Below are 20,129 nucleotides of genomic sequence, written 5' to 3'. Positions count from 1 at the left end.
TACTGGCAGGGCCACCATCTGGGGGGAAGGGACAGCCCATACACATGGAGGAGGCTAGGGCGGTAGACCCCAACCAATGGGTTGTTGTGTGGGCGGGCGGTGTTCCGCAACTCGGGGCGGGGGGGGGGGGGGCTTTGCATCGCTTCTAGTTTTGACTGTCCTATCATAACAGTGGATCTCCCACCTGAGTTCTCAGCTATAGAGAGACGGATGCCTTGTCGGGAAGCTAAAAACTGTCAAAAAGTCAGCTGACGGGCTCCATAGCAAAACAGGAAGTCAGAGTAAATCCCTGCAAATTCAGGGACTTTAGTGCCCCCCTAGGTCCTCAAAACTAGTGTCCCCACTGGAAAATGTCAGGGCGGATCTTAAATGGGGGTGTGGCCTTGACAGGGAAGGGGTGGGTCAGATTTAAATTAGGGGGTGCAAGAGTTTCGTCAGGCCTAGGGCAGCACAAAACCTAAATACACCACTGACCGCAGCAAGAGGCAAAATGTACTATATACAGCCGCATGCCCTAATGTACGCCCATGTATATTAGGGCATACTGTTTACTGATGTCCACCTCTATGAGCTATGCATGGAAGCTCAAGCTTGGTTAGTCTGAGCAACAGAGGTAATGTAAGGTTTTATATTTTTACTTGCCTTCACTCCATACTTTTCTTCAGTAGATGATTCTTCACAAATACGTATTTTGTTATCAAGGCTTTTCACTAACAGCTAAAACCTGTCAGACAGTTTGTCTGCTCCCAATGTGGATGCAGAAATCCTAATTTCTCTGTCAATGTGTTCCGGCAGCAGGACTCTCCTGCCGTCACAATACACTGATCGAAGCGCTGATCGAATGGAAATTTTCCAGCAGGATCTCTCATGAGAAGTTAGAATGGGAAAGATTAGAGATGGATTGAAATTTGCCCAATTCCTGCCGAATATGGCCGAATTTCATTCCATATATGGCCAGATTTAGATTGGGTTTGTGATTTACTTTTCACAAGTCTATGTAAATGCATGACAAACGCATCTCAAAAGCTCAATGAACAATCATTTTGCTAAATAAACCATCTCTACTCCTCCTTCCCTTAGGGCTGGTTCACAGCAGCCGCCACATTGTAGAACAGTGGCTGGTGTGCAGTGCGATCCGACTGAGCTCTGTACAGTAATGAAGCACTTTTTTTTTTTTACTAACTTTAATGGGATGTCACACAGACATCTTGTACATCTTATACATTTCAATGGTCAGTCATGTGGTGTAAGTGGATTTCCTCGCACTATGCTGATAAAAAGTACTGCAAAACTTTTTCACAGCACACCGTGCCCGCACACCAATGCAACACAGTGCAGTGAGGTGAACTGGGCACAAGGCATTCTTGTTCATACAGTGGGACTGCACTGAAATAGCGCCCAACGCAGTCCCACCGCATCTGGTGTGAATTTTACCATTAGAGCTTTTAAAAAAAAATCTAGTAGACAAATTTACTAAATACGTATTGCCTTGTATTTATAATTTAATTCAGGGATCCTCAAACTACGGCCCTCCAGCTGTTGCGGAACTACACATCCCATGAGGCATTGTAACACACTGACATTCACAGACATGACTAGGCATGATGGGAATTGTAGTTCCTGAACAACTGGAGGGCCATAGTTGGAAGACCCATGATTTAATTGACATAACAGTTTGAAATAAGGGTTTGTCTTTACCATAGCAATCCACTTACTATGGGGTACTCGTGCAGATTTGCTCCAGAGCCGGCTCTGTATTTCCACAGACAGAGCGTGACTTGGCCCTGCCCCTGCTCTCTCTTCATTGGCTGTGATTGCCACTGGCTCCCACTGCTGTGTCTGAGCCTGTGGAGAGGGAGAAAGCTGAGAGAGTCGCTGCTCTTATGCAAATTGCTGGATCAAAATCGGGCTCAGGTAAGTATAAGGGGGTGCTGGAGGAGCTGCACTCAGAAGGTTTTTTAGCTTAATGCAGAGAATGGTAAAAAAAACTTTAGCCTTAACCTCCTGAGACCCGCGCAATATTCAAATGACGGCTACAGCGCGGATCTCAAAATCCAACTAGACGTCAATTGACGTCTGCCCCTTTGGGCGTTCCCCACGCGCGCTCCAGAGCGCGCAGTGGGGAACTTCTGTGTTGGCCGTGTCCCTTGGACACCCCAGTCACCCCCCCCACTTACAGTTAGAACACTATATAGGGAACATATTTAACCCCTTCCTCACCCCCTAGTGTTAACCCCTTCAATGCCAGTCACATTTATACTGTAATTGGTGCATATTTATAGCACTGATCGCAGTATAAATGTGAATGGCGCCAAAAATGTGTCAAGTGTCCGCCATAACGTCGCAGTCCCAATAAAAATCGCAGATCGCCGCAATTTCTAGTAAAAAAAAAAATAATAATTCTGTCCCCTATTTTGTAGGTGCTATAACTTTTGCGCTTATTGCGATTTGATTTTTTTTTTTTTTACCAAAAATATGTAGAAGAATACGTATCGGCTTAAACTGAGAAAAAAAAAAGGGTTTTTTTTTTTTTATTGGGCTATTTATTATAGCAACAAGTAAAAAATATTGTATTTTTTTTTCAAAATTGTCGCACTTTTTGGTTTATAGCGCAAAAAATAAAAACCGCACAGGCGATCAAATACCACCAAAAGAAAGCTCTACTTGTGGGGAAAAAAGGACGTCAATTTTGTTTCGGAGCCACGTCGCACGACCGCGCAATTGTCAGTTAAAACGCAGTGCCGGAAGCTGAAATTTCACCTGGGCAGGAGGGGGGTATATGTGCCCAGTAAGCAAGTGGTTAAGAACCACTTTAAATAAGCTATGCTTAGGCTTAGACAGAGTACAGCATTCACAAGTGTGGTGTTGGTCTTTTGTATGGACTTGTACTACTTTTTCATCTTGTCTACCTCCATTCCCAGGGGCAAGACAGCAGCCATCACCGACATCAGAATCCGAACCATGAATGAAGTAATATCTGGAATGAGAATAATTAAGATGTATGCTTGGGAACAGCCATTTACAGAACTTGTAAATGAAAATAGAAAGTAAGTTACTTTGACCTTTAAAGTATTATTTCATAGCACCTTCACTTTTATTTTTATGTCGTGTTTTAGTTACCAGGTTTTCTACTTTTGTTTCTGCTCTACCTTTTTTCTTCTGTCCGAGTCATAGATCACGTTGTTCAAGTTAGTTATATCATCTATAAGTCCAAAATACATTTGTCTCTTTACACTTTGCCTGACACAATTTCTTATTTAACCACTTGCCGACCACCGCATGCACTTACACGTCGACAGAATGGCACTCCTGGGCAAAAGGATGTAACTGTACGTCCCCTTTAACCACTTAAGGACGCCTTCACGCCAGCAGAATGGCACGACTGGGCACATCCACTTACCTGTACGTTGCCCTTTAAGCCCAGCCGTGGGGTCGCGCGACCCAGACCAAAACTCCGTGACCGCGGGTACGCGCGGACCCGATCGCTGCCAGTGTCCCGCGATCGGTCCTCCGGAGCTGAAGAACGAGGAGAGCTTTGTGTAAACACAGCGTCCCCGTTCTTCACTGTGGCGCTGTCATTGATCGTGTGTTTCCTGTTATTGAGAAACCCGATCAATGACGTCACACGTCCAGCCCCGCCCCCCTACAGTTAGAAACACATATGAGGTCACACTTAACCCCTTCAGCGCCCCCCTAGTGGTTAACTCCCAAACTGCAATTGTCATTTTCACAGTAAACCATGCATTTTTATTGCATTTTTTGCTGTGAAAATGACAATGGTCCCAAAAATGTGTCAAAATTGTCCGATGTGTCCGCCATAATGTCACGGTCACGAAAAAATCGCTGATCGCCACCATTCGTAGTAAAAAAAAAATATTAATAAAAATGCAATAAAACGATCTCCTATTTTGTAAACGCTATAAATTTTGCACAAGCCAATCGATAAACGCTTATTGCGATTTTTTTACATTTTTTTTTTTACCAAAAATAGGTAGAAGAATACGTATCGGCCTAAACTGAGAAAAAAAAAAATGATATCTTTTTTGGGGATATTTATTATAGCAAAAAGTAAAAAAAATTTTTTTTTTTTTTTTTTTTTCAAAATTGTCGCTCTATTTTTGTTTATAGCGCAAAAAATAAAAACCGCAGAGGTGATCAAATACCACCAAAAGAAAGCTCTATTTGTGGGAAAAAAAGGACGCCAATTTTGTTTGGTAGCCACATCGCACGACCGCGCAATTGTCAGTTAAAGTGACGCAGTGCTGAATCGCAAAAACTGGCCAGGTCCTTTACCTGCATAAAGGTCCGGGTCTTAAATGGTTAAGGAAGCAGCATTGCGGACTCGCCCGCACCGCGAGACAAAAAGCAGGTCCCGCGCACTTGATCATTGCTGGGATACCCGCGATCGTCTCACGGTGAGGAAGAACGTGGAGATGCTCATGTAAACAAGCATCTCCCCGCTCTGCCTAGTGACAATGACAGTAATCACTGCTTCCTGTATTTGGAAGCGGTGATCACTATCTTGTCACACACAGCCCATCCCCCCTACAGTAAGAAGCACTCACTAGGGCACACTTAACCCCTACATCGCCACCTAGTGGTTAACCCCTTCACTGCCAGTGTCATTTTCACAGTTATCAGTGCATTTTTATAGCACTGATCGCTGTAAAAATGACAATGGTTCCAAAAATGTGTCAAAAGTGTCCAATGTGTCCGCCATAATGTTGCAGTTACGATAAAAATCGCTGATCGCCGCCATTACTAGTATAAAAAAATTATTGATAAAAATGCCATAAAACTATCCCCTATTTTGTAAACGCTATAACTTTTGTGCAAACCAATCAATAAATGCTTATTGCAATTTTTTTTTTTTTTTTAACAAAAATATGTCGACTACGTATCGGCCTAAACTGAGGAAAAAAAAATATTATTTTTATATATTTTTGGGGGATATTATAGCAAAAAGTAAAAAATATTGAATTTTTTTTTTCAAAATTGTCGCCCTATTTTTGTTTATAGCGCAAAAAATAAAAACCCCAGAGGTGATCAAATACCACCAAAAGAAAGCTCTAATTGTGGGGAAAAAGGGACATCAATTTTGTTTGGAAGCCACGTCTCAAGACCGCGCAATTGTCAGTTAGAGACACCGTGCTGAATTCGCAAAAAGTGGCCCGGTCTTTGACCAGCAAAATGGTCCGGGCTTAAGTGGTTAAATCTGTGATTTTTAGAGGGACTTTATTGTCTAAAGCCACCAATCAGGTGTTATCTTTGATTTTCATTGTACCATAAAAATAACCTAGGGAATCTGCATGTGCTCCATGTTCCGGTATCTGTGCTGCATGTAGGAGCTAATCAGCTTACAATTGTCATTTTTCAGAGGTTGTTATACATTGAGCTCCTTAATAGTTCATAAGGGCAACGCATACATTTGTTGTCCTCTTTTTATTCTTTGTAGTTTGATAATTTCTGTATGATTCATGTTGCCATCATGTATCTGATGTAGTAAGGTATATTATTAGAGTATTTTTAAAGGGTACGCTTTCTTCTCTTAATTGATGTGCGTGTTTCTAAATGTATTCTGTTTGCTTTTCTTGATTTTATTATAGGAAGGAGATTTCCAAAGTCCTTCTAAGCTCTTATCTGCGTGGACTCAACTTGGCCTCTTTCTTTGTTGCAAGCAAAATCATCGTGTTTGTAACTTTCACCACGTATGTTCTGCTTGGCAATGTTATCACAGCCAGTCGAGTGTTTGTTGCAGTGTCCCTTTATAGTGCAGTGAGACTCACTGTCACTCTCTTCTTCCCCTCAGCTATTGAGAGGGTATCTGAGGCCAAAGTCAGCATAAGGAGGATTAAGGTATGTGTGTGAAAATTTTTTAGACGTATAATTCTTGGCTTCACTTCCTTCATTGCTATATAGTTGGGTGGACAAAGTTTTTTTTTTTTTTGTATGCTGACTCAGCTGTCTTACTGTTGCCTGCAAATGTCTCCTTCGTTAAATAGAATGTAATATGAGGTCAAACCTCAACACGTTTATGCAATCAGGCAGGCCTTGTTACTTCATATTTGAAGGTCAATCTAATGGAAATTGAATAAGAAAATGGTTTAATGTATGGCCAACTATAGCCAAGCATGCAGAGGGTGGGAGCTGGGAAGTGAAACAAGATGCAGGGCACACATGACATCATTGGTTGCTAGGATGCCAGCTGTTCTAGCAACTAATGACAGCGACAGAGGGAGCATTCTGTGCTGGGGACTGGCTGTCCAGTCACAACTGACCACGGATGTCAACAGAAGCCAGTTATCCGCACTCTTCCTCATGCTGACAGTATGAGGAGAAGAGAGCCGATAACCGGCTTCTCTTAAAGGAACATCTACACTGATAATCGGGGTCCTGATTATCAGTGCAGTGCTGCCAATTGGTGCCGCTGATCAGTGTTGCCTATCAGTGCCCATCAGTGTCACCTACCAGTGCTGCCTGTCATTGCCCATCTGTGCCATCTTTCAAGTTCCTATCAATGCAGCCTATCGGTGCCTATCAGTCGAGCCTCATCAGTGCACATCCGTAAAGGAGAAATTATCTGTTGGCATTATATTTTTTATCAAACTATTAAAGTTTTTCTTTTTTTGCTCTTCATTCCTTAATTTAATAAAATATAAAAAACCCAGCTGCGATTAAATACCATCAAAAGAAAGCTCCATTTGTGTGTAAAAAAATATAAAAACTTTGTTTAGGTACAGTATTGCATGACCGCGCAATTGTCATTCAAAGTATGACGGCGCTGAAAGTTGAACATTGACCTGGGCAGGAAGGGGGTAAAAGTGCCCAGTAGGCAAGTGGTTAATGCCAATTTCAGTTTTCAATTGCTAAATACAGTGCAGGTTCAAAAGGTTTGCAAAGTCTGACGATTTGTTTACTTAACAAGCCAGAGGGGAAAAGCCTGTGTCCTGCTTGCATGCTGCAGAGTGAGACCCTTGTTTTCTTTGGGTAAACCGCGATCTCATTGCAGAGGTCTGACACACCTACTAAGTAAAACATATGGCTCTGCAATCCTCATAGCCCATACAGCCCACTGATTGGGAAGCTCTCTCTCTGACTCATGCAGAGGCAAGAGATAACTTCTCCACAGAGAGCAAGGTTCCCACTGTGCAGCTACTGGTCAAGAGATGGGCTCAGGCGTGTTCGAAATCCCACGTGCTTGATCCCGCCAGGAAGCCGACAATGCAAACGGCTATCACAGGCAGTGAGACATTTCCCAGTTTGTGCAGCTGTGAACCGGGAAATGTCTCGCTGCCTGTAATTAGTTGTGTGCATTGTCGTTTTTTTTTTTTTTTTTTTATTTAACGCAAGCGGACATTGACTTTAGTGGTAGACCTTCAATACTAGTTTGTGTACCCCATTACACCTCAGTTTCTGTTTTTAAGTTTTCACAAATGATAAACCAATTGTAAAACAAACCTGAATATATATTTTATTTAAACACAATTTTTATTGTTGGCAGTACACACTTGATGGGTACTCTATAAAGGGTGACTGATTTCAGGAGGTACTAGGTAAACACGGTTTATTTTATTAGGGTGCACTATTTAATTTATTTGAAATACATGGCTTAAGAATATCTTCAATGCATACATGGTAAAAGCATAACACCGTGTCTAGAACCATAAAAGTACAACAAAAAACGACATGTATAAATAGCAAAAAATCTAGCCTTCCAGAAATAGATGAAAAAGATCAATGCATCTGAACAACTACATAAAAAATGATTGTAAGTTGGTAAAGTGTAACGAAAGGCAAAAGCTGAGCTCTCAGGTTTTTTTTTTTTTTTTGTTCAGCCCTGCTGGGTTGAATGAAAAAACTACTAGTGTATACTAGGCTTTACTCTATCCAAAATTAATAAAAAAGTTTTGTTTGCCTTTAGTTACACTTTAAGTGGTCCATGTACAGAAAAATATACTATGCTAATATTCGTATATCAGAAATTCAGAAAGTCACCAAGTAAGACTAATACACAAAAGAGACGAATCTAGTGACTTCAAGGCTCAGGTGATAAAAATAATAATTGACTAATCTCTTTTATGTGCCAAGGTAATATATAAAACATTTATAAGAGCCTGTCCCAGATTAACCTTTTTACTCATTTTGGAATTGGGCATCGACATATGTAGGTTAAACATTTCTAACAAAATAAGAGGTTCTGCCATGGTAAAACTAAAATACTTTAAAGGGGTTGTAAAGGTAAAAAAACTTTTTCCCTAAATAGCTTCCTTTACCTTAGTGCAGTCCTCCTTCACTTATCTCATCCTTCCATTTTGCTTTTAAATGTCCTTATTTCGTCTGAGAAATGCTCACTTCCTGTTCTTCTGTCTGTAACTACACACAGTAATGCAAGGCTTTCTCCCTGGTGTGGAGTGTCGTGCTCGCCCCTCCCTTAAATTAACTGCTTTGGAAGATTTACCCCCCTTTATGATCAGGCCATTCTTTGCGATACAGCACTGCATTATTTTAACTGAAAATTGCGTGGTCATGCAACGATGTACCCAATACAACTTATGTCCTTTTTTTTTCCCCACAAATAGATCACTTCTGTGGTTTTTATTTTTTGAACTATAAACAAAAAAAGACTGACAATGTAAAAAAACAAAAAACATAATTTTTTACTTTCTGCTATAAAACATATCCAATAAACAAAATGTAAATAAAAAATAAATGTCTTAATCAATTTAGGCCAATATGTATACTGCTGCATATTTTTATATTTTTGGTAAAACAAAATCTCAGTACTGTTTTATAGTGTCTGCAAACTATAGAATATATTTATGGAATTTGTATATATTTATTATTATATTGACACTTTTTTTGGGAAGCAGTGACAATAATACAGTGATCAGTGCTAAAATAATTCACTGTACTGACACTGGCTTGGAAGGGGTTAACATCAGGGACGTTTAAAGGGTTAACTATGTTCCTAGCTTGTGTTTTTTCTACTGTGTGGGAGGTGCTTTTACAGGGAGAAGACGTGGATCCATGTCCCTGCTTTGCAGGAACACAGGATCTATGCCTTCTGTACTGACAGAACGTCAGTCTGCCTTGTTTACATAGGCAGACTGCCGTTCTGCCTGTTTAATGAGCGATTGGCGGATGAGGGATCATGTGATTCTGTGCAAAGCAATGATTTGCTGTCTTGGAGGAGACACCAGCAGAAAAGTAAAAATTATATGTGGAAACTGAGTGGCAGGGTTGTAAGCAGTGTATTTGTCACCCAGGTTTTTCACTTACAGATGGCACATGGCTCCAGGATTTGTGTCTGTAATGGAGAAAACAGAATTTGTATTTTCAGATCCTAATAAGTGCTATTCTGGGCCCTGGAGGCATGAGATTTTTTTGAGCTTTGGGTGGGATAAAGCCTCCATCCATAGGTCCACATCTTAACTGGCAGCCAGACCATTATTTGTCTCTGCGGTTTACTGGCTTACCCTACCCCACTCTGAGTCTCAGTTTTTTGCTGGTGTCCTAAGATGGACAGCAAATACCTTACAGAGAAATCTTGTAGCCTAACTGGTTTATTTTACTTTTGATTCTTAAATCATCTCTTTACTGTCATCTAATACAATAAAATAATTAATGAATTTGAATAGGACAAGTGGTGAGGGGAATGCTTCCAATGAAGTCCTTCATTCTTATGACAACCGTTTAGAAGGGAACTTCCCCTCACTTTGTAAAGATTGCTTCTCAATTCTTGTTAGGACTCCAGGACATGATAGGAACAGGACGCAGACAGCAACAGATCTACTTACAGGGGGGTTTATGTGGTAGTTTTCATGTTTCTCTCATAGCAGATTTAGCTAGCTGTCTTAAAGTGATACTATGTGATTTACATTGTCCCTTCTATGTCTGTATATGGATGATGGCCATGTAAAGCCCTGTACACATGATCAGTCCATCCGATGAGAACGGACTGAAGGACCGTTTCATCGCTTAACCGATGAAGCTGACTGATGGTCTGATGTGCCTACACACCATCAGTTAAAAAAACGATCGAGTCCAACTCGGTGACGTAAAACACAACGACGTGCAGAGAAAAATGAAGTTCAATGCTTCCAAGCATGCGTCGACTTGATTCTGAGCATGCGCGTGTTTTTAACCGATGCTTTTGCGTACTAACTATCGGTTTTGACCTATCGGTTAGGCGTCCATCGGTTGAATTTTAAAGCAAGTTCTAAATTTTTGGACCGAAGGATAACTGACCGATGGGGCCCACACACGGTCGGTTTGGACCGATGAAACGGTCCTTCAGTCCGTTTTCATCGGTTTAGACTGATCGTGTGTACGCGGCCTAATTGTTTGTAATAAACAAATTCAGGTACCTTCTTTCCTAATCGACACACAGCTGTCACATATCCCAGCTCTTCCCCAGTCTGTCTGCAGGGAAACTGGTAGGAGGAGCTTCTAGTTCTCTACTGCTGGTCTCATGTTCAAATTCGAAAAAAATCTGCATTTGGAATACAGAGTGAATAAACTAATTTAAATGGTCTCGCAAATATATGTTTGAAATCAAATCTTTATTATTTTTTGGCAATACCATGATGTGAGTGGATTTCTGCCAATTACAGGCTGTGTCACCGGCTCCAGCCTGTGTTTTGAATAAAAGGGAGGTGAAGCCTCCATCAATCAAGATGTAATATTTCAACCCTATTGTGTTTAGCTGGTTAGTGGGCATGGAGAATGAGGGAGGGAGGGAGGGAGTGGGCTGTCCTTTACCACTGTGTATATGCCCACATGTGTGACTGGATAGACTCACGGGCTGCTCAGATGTGATAAAGGAGAAAAATGTTTAGCATAGAACCACACTGAAAAATAATCATGCACACTAGCTGCCAACACTGCTTTGCAAAATCCCGAATTGCAGTAGGGGCATAGACAGGGGGATGCAGAGAACGGCAGAATCAAACAGATTTTTTTTACAGAATACAGAAAGTGAATCTCATAGTGACGGAGTTAATATGAACAGCATGTAATACAGTATTCATATTTTTTAATCATATGGGTTTAATGAAACTTTATTATTTGTGTTCCTCTGTTTTATTAAAATAGGATAATTTACTGTGGGTCCCTAATTTTATTGGTTCATTCACTTTTAGAACTTTTTGTTGCTTGATGAGGTTTCAAAACCAGCTGTATACCAACCAGAGGAAAATGAGGAAGACCTGCTGGTACAAATTCAAGATCTAACCTGTTACTGGGACAAGGTAAGAGTTTAAAGAACATTGATGTGTACCTTTCACAATAAATTTGTCCAGATATAATGAGAAAATCTCTCATCTCAAGTTACAAGTAGTGAGAGCTTTTATTTGAGGCCTGTAATGTGGGGACTGATGCAATGTGTGTACTGTTTTCTTATAAGGAGGTCACAGTGAGAACGAAGTATACACTGCATGTCAATAATAGATGCAATTAGATGGGTGAGGCTTCAGGTGCTGGTTTCTTGCTGGAACATGCTGTTTATAATGATAAATCTCTTGTGTAATTGCAGTATGATTTCATTTTGAAGAATGGCCTTCAGTACAGTCACATCATTTAATCCTTTTATTGAATGCTATTAGTTTACAGCGTCTTGAGAAAGTTTGACCATTGTGAGCCTGTAAATCTGATATCCAGCAGTTTGCCTGGATTGCAGCCTTAAAAGTAAACTTTTGTGGGAAAAAATATTGCAAATAAAAAAATTGTGTATATAAAATAAATTTCAAAGCAAATATGGCAACCTTGAAGCCTTCTGTACACAGTTGGTGTAGGTAGCGTCCCCATAAATGTAATTTCCTGCTTGTGTGATTGGATCGCTGATTTTCCCAGAAGTCCGCACTAAGATACAAATCAGATTTTATGTCTTCTCTGCAGCAAAAATCGAATTTTTGTTAAGATACTCACTCCCAAAGGGTTACTTAATTTTGAAGGGGTGCTGATAGTGCAACTTTCATTATTAGAACACTGCAAATGCATTAGCTGATTAAAAAAAGCTAATGAAAAAAGTCACACGCACATTCGCATACTCTAAGCACTAGAGGGTGAAGCATGATGGTGCCGCTCCTGTCATTCTGACGAAACACATAGGGCAAAGCTTCTGGCGTAACCATGTCACTTCCGGTTTTAGTTCGTGGAACACGTTGCGTCCTGGATGTATTGCATTGCATGACTGATCTATTATACACTGTCTAAATGTAAGTGTAATTTTCAAGCTTTCAATAAAAACAAACAAAAAACACACATGGATTTACACTGTGAGGCTTGCCTTTGTCCGCTTACTTTGCGCATTAGCCTGCAGAGACAGAAGACCGATGAGAGGAGGGGGAGACAAGTGTACCTAAACTGAGGATGCTGTTAGCATTTGGATGCCGCACCAATATATAAGCACTGGCTTATTTAGGACTTTATATATTTATGGATTTATGAACTGTGTTTTTTTTTATTTTTTCTTTCATGCTCACATAGGATATATTTTTGACTATTGTAGGCACCATGCATTTTATTCCATAGAGTAATTTATGTTTTTTTATGTATATATTAAACACATTTATTTTTGTATGCACCCTGGACTTAACACAGTGCATGATGGCTTATGCTCAACAGACTGGCCACCTTTGAAAGATTATCACCTCTGTGGCATAATTCACGTATTTATATTCATTTATACTGCTGGTATCACGTACTTTGATACCTTAATCATTTCACACCCGGAAGGATTTACCCCCTTAATGACTAGGCCATTTTTTGCAATACGGCAGTGCGTTGCTTTAACCGACAATTGCGTGGTCGTGCGACCCAACAAAATTTATGTCCTTTTTTTCCCCACAACTGGAGCTTTCTTTTTGGTGGTATTTGATCACCTCTGCGGTTTAAATTTTTTGCGCCATAAATAAAAAAAGACAGTCTGACCAGTGACCACTCCCCATACTGGGCTTCACTACGTTTGCCTGCTCCCCCCACGGTCTGTATATGGAAGCCGAATCCTTTCTGGCTTACCACCATGTCGGACCTGGAGAGTATCTAACGAGAATAGGTTTACTTTTCTCACACCAATCAGGGGTCTGCGTCGGTCAGGGTGGTGTGGGAATCCTTTACACAACATGCCCTCACAATCCTTTCCTCATGTATTAATAGGCACAAGGCCTCCTCCAAGATTGTACTTCAACAGACGGAAGAACGTTTGAGATCTCTTACATAGGTTTTTCTCACTGACCCCTCTGCAGCCAATGCTTTTCTTGTAAGAATGCAGTCTAGACTCACTGATCAATTACACTTTGATAAAACCAAACTAGGTCAGTGATGTAGCTGGGGGCAGAGTTGTGGATGGCTTTGTAAGTAGTTGTTAGTATTTTGAGAAAATCACACTATATCGGTATGTACGGCGGAAAAAAAAGACCTGCATACTGTAAATGTCGTTCGTATGCTGGATGTAATGTTAGAATTTTTTTTTTTGGGTGAACACTCGCTTTAAGTTTGAGAAAAGTGGTGTGACATCCAGACTGATATATCTGATAGTAAATTAGTGATGCGTGAGAAGACTGAAGGAGTGAGCTGAGGGGTAGAGAAATAGATTTGGGTATCGCCAGCATAAAGGCGTTATTGGAAACCATGGGAGGTTATCGGCTGATTCAGGGAGGAGGTGTAGATTGAAAAATAGGAGAGGTCCAAGAACAGAACCTAGGACCCCAACAGAGAGTAGAATTGTAAGCAAAACTAAAGATGCGGTTGGATAAGTATGAAGAGAACCAGCGAGTACAGTCACGGAGAACAAAGGTGTGTTTTTTTTGAGGAGCAGGGGGGTGGTCAACCATATCAAAGGCAGTAGAGAGGTCCAGGAATAGGAGTACAGAATAGTGTCCATTGGTTTTGGCCGTTAGTAGATCCGTTGTTTTAGGAGAGCAGTTTCTGTGGAGTGTTGAGGACGAAATCGAAGGGGATCAAGAAGGCTATTATCAGCAAGGTGGTTGCTCAATCGGTTGTAGACCAGACGTTCAAGGAGTTTGAATAAGAAGGGGAGCAAGGAGATGGGGTGTAGGTTGTTAAGATTGGATTGGTCCAGTGAGGGCTTTTTAAGTATGGGGCTGACAAGTGCATGTTTTAGAGAGTTGGGGAAGATGTTAGAAAAGAGGGAGAGACTGATGTTATGGGTTAGAGAGTGTAGAATAGAGCCGGAGGATGAACGTAGCATTTGCGAGGGAACGGGGTCCAGAGGGCAGGTGGTAAGATGGACGTTGGAAAGTAGTTTAGTAACCACTGCAGAGCCGAGCCAATCATCTCTCATGTAGCTGTCGTGAAAACAGTTACCAGTAAGATGCTGACTTGCTATCCCTGCGCATCAGCGTGGAAGGAACACGGGTAACAAGTAACTGCGGAAGGAGCAGAGCTATATAAGCCGATGCTTCCTCTCTAGTGCCGGCTTCTACTGCATTTGGTATCACTCTGTCTGGAACAGGAACCTAGTGATGCTGGCAGAAGCTGAAAAAGGTCCGTTAATTTTGCAATGGGCATATTATTTATTAAATAACATTGGCATTATTAAATAACATATGCATGTTAGCACTTTTAAAGAAGGGTTATTAGGCTGCTTTTACAGTGATCTGCAGGTGCAGTTCAGTGCACCTGCGGTTTTCCTTCGGGTTAGGCTGGGTTCACACTACGGTTTTCCCGTGCGTCAGCCGCATACGATTTATATGAAAAACCGTATGCGGCTGAAACAGACGGGAACGTATGGAACCGCACATATGTGCGTTTTCCATTGACATTAATGTTAAAGGAAAACGTATGCGGTTGCCATACTGTTTTAAAAACGACCGCAAAACCGTGGTTGAACACGGTTTTGCGTACGTTTAAAAAACGTTTTGCCAGCAAATCGTACGCACCCGGATGCATCTGAGTGCATACGATTTGCAATGCATTGTCTATCTATACGTTTTCCCGTCCGTGCCCGTACGTTTTCAATACTGAAATCGTATGCGGCTGACGGACGGGAAAACCGTAGTGTGAACCCAGCCTTAGCTGCACTGATCCATAGACTTCTATTATATCCTGCAAGTTTGGTGCACTTTCTGAAAGTGCACCCAAACAACTGAAGGCAGGATTTTTGGTTCGCTTTTAGACAATGCACCACACCTCCAAGATAACAGCTAACCCCCAGGAAATGCCGTAGGTGCACTGCCACTTTCGCACAATACGTATGATTAAGTCCGCCTTCAAACCCAAACAGACCTTCCATTCCCCTTGTGTCCATTTCATCCTGCCTACCTCCAATCAGATTTGCTTAAAAAGGAAGGCAATTCATTCCTCTCAGTCTAGAGGATTGGAGGGCCCATAGAGCAGCGGACAGATCCCCTGCTGAGCAAGCAGATTCCACCCCCATGTGAAAGGGGTCATATAGGTGGCTTAGGAGAGAAAGGGCTCGTTTATATTGCATTGTGGCCCGCCACCTGTTGCCAAATCACTTAAGTGGCCCCTTAATATTTACCTTTAACCACTTCCATACCAGGCACTTTCGCCCTCTTCCTGCCCAAGCCAATTTTCAGCTTTCTGCACTGTCGCTGTTTGACAATTGCGCGGTCATGCTACACTGTACCCAAACAGAATTTTTATCATTTTGTTCCCACAAATAGAGCTTTTTTTGGTGGTTATTGTTTGCTATACAAATAAAAAAAGACCGGAAATTTCGAAAAAAAAAATAGTTTTTCTTTTTTTTTTCTGTTCTAAAATTTTGTAAATAAGTAAATTTTTTCCTTCACTGATGGGCACTGATATGGCAGGACCAATGGGGTGGCACTGACGATGGGCACTAGAATGCGGCATTGATGGGCACTGGTAGGCTGCACTGTTGGGTGGCACTGATAGGCGGCACTGATGGGCATTGATAGGCGGCACTGATGGGCATTCATGGGTGGCACTGATAGGCGGCACTGAAAGGCTGCAATGGTGGGTACTTATGGGTGGCATCGATACATGGCACTGATAGGTATCCCTGGTGGCACTGGCAGGGATTTTGAATGGGCACTGGTTGGCAGCTGCCTGGGCATTGATTGGCAGCTACCTTGGCACCGATTGGCATTCCCTGGTGGTCTAGGGGGCATACCTGGTGGTCCAGTGTGGATGCCCATCCCTGGTGGTCCTGGGTGGCATGCTGGTGGTCCTGTGCGGTGATCCGAGTGGGGGCTGCGCTAATAAACTATCAGCACAAACCCCCCCTGTCAGGAGAGCAGTCGATCAGCTCTCCTCTGCTCGCGTCTATGGGACGCGAGTGAGGAAAAGCCGATCTGCGGCTTTTCCAGTTAACATTGTGATAAGCCGTGATTGGACACGGCTGATCACATGGTAAAGAACCTCTGCCGGGGGCTCTTTACCAAGGTCAGTGTAGTGGTGTGTCAGACTGACATACCGCATCACCGATCGCCGCGATGACGTCCAGTCAGGGTAACGAAACCACTTCCCAGACGTGCAGGGGCATCTGATATTTTACTTGAAGTATAACTAAACCTTCCTCTCCTTTACAGTCACAGAAGCTGCCATTTTAGCCTCTATTTGATCTGCATTTGCCATGATGCTGCACATGTGATCAGTTATTGCACCAGCCATTTCATGGCTGGACAGTTTTGTTGTGAGCACAAGCAACTGTGAAGGTTATCATTCATGATATACCTTGACTGTTTATGGAAACTGGTAAATTGATGGGTTTAATTCTCCTTGAATACAAAAAGTCCACATAAACATGTATTTTCTAGAGAATAAAAAAAAAACTGTGCCGAGTGTAAATCCATGTCAATAAATTATGTTTCACTAATTGGTTGATATATTTACAGCACTTGGCTTCTTGTGATATTTAATTGATGTCTGAAAGAGGTGTTATTTTTACCTGGCACAAACATATATTCATGGCAACTAATTAGTTGTTCATTATGTACAGTAGATAACAGAACACTGCTACACGTGGGTACATAATTGATTGCTATGTGTTATACCATTCTGTTATTAAATAAAGTCCAAGGGAATATCCACTTAGTAAAAAAAAATATATCACTTGGCAATGTTCCAGTTTGCTTTTCTGTCTGATTCGTGGACTTGTGTAAAAACTCACAGGAGTAATATTTGGTTGGTATTCTAATGTGCACTTTTTAGTCTGGGCAAATACTATGGGTTTAAAGTTGTGTCCTGCCCCCCCCCCAGCTCCCCATAATATTTAAGGTTATTGAGTAACATGCATGCAGCATGTAGCAGTTCTTGAACAGTCGCAGGCATCATATTGATCATCTTGTTCTCTTGTTATACAGGATTTTTACTTTTCAGTTTACCTGATCTATTTTTGTTGACTTGCTGCCACCTACTGGTACTTTTGTAGAATACATTCTGAATATTCTCTCCTAAGTTTATGGCCTGTGTGAAAATGTGTCTTGCAATTATTAACATTAATGTAAAAGAAATATCACCAAGATCATGGAAGTAATTGCTATTTCTACTGATCGGTGATGTTTTTACATTAGCAGAACTTTTAAAACATCTGTGAATTGTTTTTATGTAGTCTAGAACAATGTATATTGTATCTAGGAGATCATCTTATGATGAGTGTAAAAATACCTGGATGGAATCCTGGAAGTGGAAACGTCTTATGCCCTGTACACAAGATCGGAATTTCCGATGAAAAAAGTCAGACGGAATTTTTTCGCCAGATATTCCGACCGTGTGTGGGCCCCATCGGACTTGGTGTTTAGAAATAGAAAGTTGGACGATAGAAAACATCCTAGCGGAAATTCCGATCGTCTGTATGGAACTCCGACAGAGAAAAAACATGCATTCTCAGAATCAAGTCGACGCATGCTCGGAAGCATTGAACTTAATTTTTCTCGGCTCGTTGTAGTGTTTTACGTCACCGCGTTTTAGACGGTGGGAATTTTGTCTGACAGTGTGTATGCAAGACTGATGGAAGTCAGATGAAAAATTCCATTGGATTTTAGGCCATTCTGAAATTTCCGATCGTGTGTACAGAGCATTGCATTTTTTTAATAGTTTTTTTTCACAATACATTTTCTTACAAGGTCTAATTTTTAACCAGTACTCATTTCTTAACCAATGCCAGGGGGCATGTTCTGTATTGAACACTAAAATGCAGTGTTACTTTTCTGCTTCAAAGTAAACGCCATGTCATTTTTTCCATTTTCAATTGAACTATAAAGTCATTATAATTAGTTTTGTATACAATATCTCTTGTGAAATATTTTTGTCACATTTTTTTAAGGCTTAAATAGACAACATTTTGTTCTGAAAACCTCATGACCAAACAATATTTTGTAAGTGCAAAGCAATGTATGATGTTCTTTACTTGGTGCTTGGCAGATTTCTAAGAACACACGCATATCATGTTTTCAGTTCTATCTGGTGAATGATCTGCCTGTAGATATTGGGGCCAGGACTGTGACAAACTGTCTCATATGAACGCGCTGGAACATAGCCTATGTTTTAACTGCAAGCTCAAATCCCTGTTTGTCTTCCTTACTCATTATTGCTGTTTTCTCAACCAACAGCACCTTCCTGCCCCCCAGTGTATTTTGACAAGGTGATAGCTAACATCTTTTTCTTTTTTAGCTTTGGCATAGTTTATATTGTCACTTATTACCAAGCCTTATTTGGCTGCAAGCTTTGTAAGCCAGATAAACATTGGTATTTAAATCTCAGCAAAAGCTATTTATTTTTATTTTTTTACTTTTTAAGCTATGCATAGAGTGTGGCTTAGGTTTTTCTTACTACATGCTTTGGAAGAGTACCTCTTTTTTTTTTTTTTTTTATCCTGTCTTGTGCCCACACGGGAAATCAAAGGCATCATCTCAATAGGGACACAGACGGAATTTGTATGCCTTCCCTTCAACTACAAATAAGTCCTTTAAATGCTTTGTGTATCTTGTGAGAAAAAAATCCCCTTTTTCCCTGGCCACCACATAGGAAGTATGTAAAAAAACCTCCCTAAAGAGGTCAAAGGCAGCAATCGAATCCTAGGGTAGGTGCTTCTCCCCCTATTATCCAATACAAAGTTATTAAGAAATTTTTTGTAGCGGTAAAATAAAATTTGAAAAATAAAAAGTCTATATCAACACTAAATAAGTGTAATCAAATGTAAGTCCATGTATGTGCATAAACTTGATAGATGAATGAACCATGTGCAGAAATGTATTCCAAACCCACAGTGATTCACGATAAACTTAACGTGTGAAAACAACCCCAGATGATGCAAGATATTGCGAAACGCATCGGGACTCTACTGCTGCCATGCACATTTCTATATTGATGTCCTTTTTTACTCTTCCAACTGTAAGTGTTTTTAATGTCATTAAACCTTCCATGTTTTTACGGAATCACACTATGTGCCTTTCATTTCCTCTATGCACTCATCTCCAAGTTGTTGATACCCCCCCCCCTCCTTCCTGGTTCAAGTGATGTCTTCAGTGTATCCTGCCGATTGCATACTTAGTTCCTGCTGATGCGACCTCCATCTACCTACATTCAGCCTTATTGACCCTTTGAGCGTATGCTCACTTGGGTTCAATATATCTGGTAAGCCTCCCCTCTTGGTGGTGGTGGTTGTTTTCACACGTTAAGTTTATCGTGAATCACTGTGGGTTTGGAATAAATTTCTGCACATGGTTCATTCATCTATCAAGTTTATGCACATACATGGACTTACTTTTGATTACACTGTTATTTAGTGTTGATAGACTCTCGTGTCTTTTTTTTTTATTTTATTTTTAAAATTTTATTTTAGCGCTACAAAAAATGTCTTTGTATACTACATATTGCTTTCTTGTTTCACCAGACTGTTTGTGGCTGCTCACTACTATGATAGTGCAGATTTAGCTTTGTTTTTTAATACAAAGTTATTAATAGGGTTGCACTGATACTGGTATCGGGGGCCAAAACTAAGCATTTGCACAAGTACTTGTACTCCGATACCTAAAATCTATACCGTTTGCCGTGTGATTTAAGCCCATACAAAACAAATGGGCTCAAATAGCACTGCTAATAATTGCATGTGATTTGAACAGCAATGCAGGGCGATTCCTGTCGGACTCAAATGTGGTTTCCTGCACCGCTTCTATGTGATC

General features: G+C 40.9%; 1 protein-coding gene across 1 annotated transcript in view; it reads left to right on the top strand.

Moving 5' to 3' along the window:
- The window catches only part of ABCC4 (ATP binding cassette subfamily C member 4), a 344,218-nt gene that overhangs the window by 88,094 nt on the left and 235,995 nt on the right, over positions 1-20,129 (top strand). The window contains exons 7-9 of the mRNA XM_040336098.1: positions 2,922-3,047; positions 5,607-5,856; positions 11,142-11,249. Coding sequence (XP_040192032.1) covers positions 2,922-3,047; positions 5,607-5,856; positions 11,142-11,249 — 484 coding nt within the window. The remainder of the gene's footprint in view (positions 1-2,921; positions 3,048-5,606; positions 5,857-11,141; positions 11,250-20,129) is intronic.

This window comes from Rana temporaria, chromosome 2, assembly GCF_905171775.1.
Source record: "Rana temporaria chromosome 2, aRanTem1.1, whole genome shotgun sequence".
NCBI lineage: Eukaryota > Metazoa > Chordata > Amphibia > Anura > Ranidae > Rana > Rana temporaria.
This window is presented reverse-complemented; position numbering and strand designations above follow the sequence as displayed.